This window comes from Ranitomeya variabilis, chromosome 4 (assembly GCF_051348905.1).
Source record: "Ranitomeya variabilis isolate aRanVar5 chromosome 4, aRanVar5.hap1, whole genome shotgun sequence".
Taxonomy (NCBI): domain Eukaryota; kingdom Metazoa; phylum Chordata; class Amphibia; order Anura; family Dendrobatidae; genus Ranitomeya; species Ranitomeya variabilis.
Genome location: NC_135235.1, coordinates 23,262,998 through 23,268,997, shown reverse-complemented (window position 1 = coordinate 23,268,997; position 6,000 = coordinate 23,262,998). Strand labels below are relative to the sequence as shown.

The window sequence follows — 6,000 nt, the reverse complement described above, 5'->3', positions numbered from 1 at the left end:
ATCACAGAATCATAAAATATTACATAAAATGAGATAAAAGATGAAAAAAGTCAAAATTGATCTTTATTTGTATGGAAATGTATCTAGGGAACGAGGTGAGGCGGAGGGAACATATTGGACGCTACCAGACTGGACTTTATCAGGGACCTTGCGTTACACTCTATATCTGAACTGCAAATAATTTTCAACATACAGTGAGAACTAGACCATCGGGTCACACATTGCACGTGGCGGAAACTCAGTAACATTTTGTTTTTCCTTTTCTATTCTTAACCCCTCCTTGCCTTGAACACTTTTTGCGCGGTCATCTTTTTTTTTCCTTGGTCTAACAGTCACACTTATTTTTAAGCCCACGTAGCTGTAGGTTTTTTTGGGGTTCATTTGTAGTTGTATTTTTGAATGACACTTTTCATTTTACGATACAATGTGGTGCAAAAATAGAAAAAAAAAATCCAAGTCCAGTTAATTAATTCAACCACAGATTTTATGGGGTTTTGTTTTTATTGCTTTCGTTGTGCAGTGAAAATGATCTAGAAACATGACTCTTCAGGTCAGTACAATTACACTGATACAGAGATTTGTTTTATTATTTTATGCAGCGAAAAAAAAATGCAAAATATATTTTAAAAAATTGAGATTGTTTAGTATTACTATTTTCACTGATCCATAATATTTTTACACCATATTGTTCACTTTCTAGTAATTTTATGTATCAATAGATCAGACATTTGTGGACATAACAAATACATTTTACATGTTTTAAAATTTATTTATTTTTAACTAAGGAAAGGGAGGTGATTCAAATTTTTATGTTTTTATTTATCTTTGTAATATTTTTAAAACTTTGTTTTTTTTACTTTATAATTTAACATCAGCATATAAATAGTAAAAACAGCAGAAATCAGAGCTAGCTCCAATCACTGATGTTACAGGTAGATATGGAAACCTGAGTTCCCTCCATTGTAGGGCAGATGCTGGGAAGGGATTAATAATCATTATATATATATATATATATATATATATATATATATATATATATATATATATTTATTTATTTTTTATTTATGCAGGCAGACTGCTCTACAGATGAGCACTGAATGATCTAATAGATTGTTCAGTGCACATAGACGGCTATTTTTCTCGGCAGCACAAGTCCTATTTACACAGAGCATTGTGCTGCCGAGAAAGTTGATCTTTGCGCAGGACAAAAGATCATTTCATAGACAGAAAGAGTGTTTTGCTCATTTGTCGGGTGATTGGAAGTCTGTTTAGACAGCAAGATTATAGTGAAACAAGCGTTCTTAGAAATAATCTTGTAAATAGTCTAATAAGGGGACATAATTGTTTTTTTTAAGAAGTTTTAATAATAGTAAAAAAGGAAAGAATAGAAAAAAATTAAAATCACCACCCCTTTCCCTATTAAAAAAAAAAACATATTTGACTTTGCCATGTTGTTAAAAGTAAAATCTGTTAAAATGTACAATTACGGTAATTACCATATTTTTCCGACTATAAGACGCACTTTTTCCCCAAAAAAATTGTGAGGAAAATGGGGGGTGCGTCTTATGGTTGGAACGCAGGCTTACCGGCATTGTGGCGGCGACAGAGGTGCGGGGATGATGTGGCGCTGTGACCGGTATGGCGTGAGCAGGGTCCCGTCCACATTTGAGGTGAATCCGCAGCCCGGTATTGAAGGAGAGCAGCAGAGCTGGGTGAGTTACGGTTTTCCCGGTGTCGGCGGCCATCTTCCTGAGGCCGCACGTGCGCAGATTGAGTTTTCTGCTTCCCAGGGCTTCAGGAAAATGGCCGCCGCGATCTCCATCTGCGCACGCGCGGCCTCCCGCGGCCATTTTCCTGAAGCCCTGGGAAGCAGAGTACTGAATCTGTGCACGCACGGCCTCAGAAAGATGGCCGCCGCCACTGGGAAAACCGTAACTCACCCAGCTCTGCTTCTCTCCTTCAATACCGGGCCGCGGATTCACCTCAAATGTGGACGGGACCCTGCTCACGCCATACCGGTCACTGCGCCACATCATCCCCACACCTCTGTCGCCGCCACAATGCCGGTAAGCCCGCCGCCACCGGGAAAACCGTGACTCAACGAGCTCTGCTACTCTCCTTCAATACTGCCGTGGCGTCACCTCAAATGTGGAAGGGACCCTGGCCGCCACCACCTGAGGAAGTGACCGCACATCTGCCGCCGCCACAGCACTGCCGCAACCTCCCCATGGACACCAGGCCATGGTGTCGCCCACCTAAGCAGGATGGGACCCTGCTCAGGTGCACAGCGTTCCGCCCACCGCACCTCAGCATCACCTCACCTCTGCCACCACCATGCCTCCTGTGACCCTGCTCTGCCACTGCCTGCCCTCAGGTAAGAGATCTTAAATTCGGACAATAAGACGGACCCCCATCTTATAAAAAATCTTTTTTTCTGCAATTTTTACCCCAAATTTGGGGTGCGTCTTATTGTACGGTGCATCTTATAGTCCGAAAAATATGGTAGTTGGTAAAATGCCGTAAAAAGAAAGAAAAATAATTGAAAGTCCACTATTTTACAAATATTGGTAAAAATGTTTTGTAAAAATGTATTGAGTGAATTTTTGCTAAATAAAACTAAATGTGCGGGTGAGTGAGAGCAATGCATGGGACGAGTATCAGCACAGATGTGACGCTTTACATTGTGATTAGATAGAAACTGACGACAGTTTCCACTCCTGCTTCTCTACTAGATATTGCCTCTACAGTCAGATACATTCCGGCTCAGACAATTCTGGACAAGACGATCATTTATTAACACACCATATTTATAATACTAGATACTGTATCTGCATCCGGAAGACCTAGAAAGTCAGACAACCCGAAGACTCAAAAATCAGACAAAATGCACTAACTATACAAACAGTAATTATCATATTTTTTGGACTATAAGACTCACTTTATTCTCAAAAAATGTTGTGGGGAAATGGGGGGTGAGTCTTATAGTCCGAATGTGGCGACTGCAGGAGTCAGGCGTTTCTGCCGGCCCTGGGATGGAAGGAGGAAGTGTTCGGTGGTCAGACGCTGCAGGGTGATTAGATAAGCTCTGTCAATGGAAAAATTGAGAACTGATTTGCCGGAGAAAAAAAAAAGAGCCAAGTCCTCTGTATTGTGAATCCAAACTTGCCATTGCAAAGCAATATCCGAGTTATTAAATAGAAAAATATGTCATTAATGTGCGGTCCGTTTTTTACTTTTTAATAGGAGAGAATGAAAAATATTCTTCACCTAAGAAAAACAGGTGGAAGAAGGATTGTAAAGACCGACATGAAGAACAATCATGGGTCCAACACACTAGAAAAAAACATGGATCTATGAGAAAAAAACGATGTGGGAAACCAGCCTGAGCAGCCTGATATGTGCACCATGAATTTACACCAGTTAAAAAAATAGTATGAAGTATGAAGAAAAATAGCAAAATAAAAATATCAACAAATTTTCACATTTAAAAAAAAGTCCAGGACTATGCATATCGGAATAACTAGTCCGAGACAGGTGCCAGCGGCTTCTCCCCATCTCGGCCCTTTCACTGACAGGTCTCCGTACACACATGGAGACACCTGTCGTCTAGGGCAGTGGTGCAGGGAGAAGCTGCCAGGAACCTGCCTTGGATTGGTCACCTTATCGGCACGGTCCCTGGACGGCTCTCTATATCATGTCTTCCTTAAAAGTGTAAAATGTACACAACTGCAATTACTCAGCCAGTGCCTGATTCATGCTGCTCGTTACTGCCCATTATTCGGCTCCTCCACCTCCTCACATTACAGAACTTAGCAGCATTCCCTCTCACTGATGTGCGCTCAGCCGCTGCCATACACAGACATATTAATGAGGAACCAGAGGAGCGCCCCCTGCAGGACCAGGAGGGGATTACACCCAGGTTATTACCACGCTGGGCTCAGCGCTCTTCGGCTGTGTATACTGGGAAGCACAGAAATACATGGCTCCGTCCTCTCTGGAGGATTCTTTTAGGGTCAGGTTGGACTCGTACACCGTAGGCCTGTGTAGGGACCACCTCGTCTTATAGTCAGCCTCCATGTCCTCGCTTTTCATGTTTATCGAATGCACCATGAGCTTCAGTCCTTGACCCGCTTTCTGCTGATACCAAAACATGTTGTAGTAGGTGCCATCATCCTGCTTACATCTCAGCACCACTTTCTCCCCAGTCTTCACTATCCGAAGCTTCTCCATCTGATCCACGAGAACCGCGCCGCAGCCTGGCAGGGACACAAGGACAGAATAAACTGGGGAGCAGCCAAAACTGAACCCAGGAGCTGACAATCCAACCACGGCAGTTATATCTCCCCAATCCAAGGAGATGACAATCCATCCACAGCAGTTATATCTCCCCTACCCCAGGAGCTGACAATCCATCCACAGCAGTTATAGCTCCCTGACCCCAGGAGATGACAATCCATCCACCGCCGTTATATCTCCCTGACCCCAGGAGATGACAATCCATCCACAGCAGTTATATCTCCCTGACCCCAGGAGATGAAAATCCATCCACAGCCGTTATATCTCCCTGACCCCAGGAGCTGACAATCCATCCACAGCAGTTATATCTCCCTGACCCCAGGAGATGAAAATCCATCCACAGCCGTTATATCTCCCTGACCCCAGGAGCTGACAATCCATCCACAGCCGTTATATGTCCCTGACCCCAGGAGCTGACAATCCATCCACAGCAGTTATATCTCCCTGACCCCAGGAGATGACAATCCATCCACAGCAGTTATATCTCCCTGACCCCAGGAGATGACAATCCATCCACAGCAGTTATATCTCCCTGACCCCAGGAGATGACAATCCATCCACAGCCTTTATATCTCCCTGACCCCAGGAGCTGACAATCCATCCACAGCAGTTATATCTCCCCGACCCCAGGAGATGACAATCCATCCACATCTGCACCAGACTCCAGAATGAGAGCATAATCTTTTATTCACACCACTATTTATTGATGACTTACTTGGAAGAAGGGTAAATGGATAAAGAAACAGGAGTAGGATCCTCATCATCTCCAGGTGATTGATCGTCTCTGTATAATGTATTGACTTCTATAAGGAGAGATTCCAAATTCACAAGATCGGGGCTGAGGATTTTGGCGTCTGATTCTTCACTCTGATTGGTGTTCGCCACTTCCTATTATTGTAACTCTATGTTTCCTGTTCTGCTTAACCCCTTCTGTTCCTGTGTCATGATTTTTTCATGGACAAAAATTTTAGGTTGTGAGCAGCGATTTCCAGACATCGATCATTCTGCTCCTCTTACTGCAAATGTATCTGTCTCCACCCCGATTCTCTACGTTGATGTCCCTCCTTCTTCTTTCAAATTAAAGACGTCTGAAGCACAAAAATCTAAAACCTCATTTTTTCCTACTACTGTTTCCTGAGGCTTCATTCACATCAGTGTTCGAGGCTTCGATAGCCAAAAATGGGGAAAATAAAGCCTAAAATAAATAGTGCAATCTGCGGCAATAATTTTTCCATTAACGTGAAGGACAAATGACGGCAGCTACTCGGTCCCCATTACAGTCAATGAGGTCAGTCGGGAAATGTTGGTTTTCATTGTTTGACAAATCCATCAACTTCCATTTTTCTGTTCTTTTAATAAAACAGGGAAATGAAAATGGCGGCACAACTAAGATCGGCATTTCACATGGAATCCTCTGGATTAAAACGTGCCAGAAATTGAAACTGAAAAGTGGAGAGAGGAGCGAAAATTTGCAATGGGGCAACATAATTCTACAGGCCTTCTATAAATTATTATTTTATTTAATCCTTCACTAGAGGTGAGCAAATCGATTCAAGGAGAATTTGCTTCTAATTTCACAAAAAAAATTAGTTTTTTCGGAACTTACATTTTTTGTAATTTGATTTGATTGAATCAAGCAAAATGGCCGCTCCTTGGTTTTATTCTTTTTAGGGCTGGAAAAGAGGTAAAAAATATAAAGAAACC

At 42.5% G+C, this 6,000-nt stretch overlaps 1 gene segment (V, D, J or C); it reads right to left on the bottom strand.

Annotated features, from left to right (window-relative positions):
* Positions 1–2,081: 2,081 nt before the first annotated feature.
* Positions 2,082–5,122, bottom strand: LOC143769513 (T cell receptor beta variable 28-like). The segment is given in 2 exon segments: positions 2,082–4,256; positions 5,012–5,122. Coding segments are annotated over 2 exon segments (396 nt in total).
* Positions 5,123–6,000: the final 878 nt, after the last annotated feature.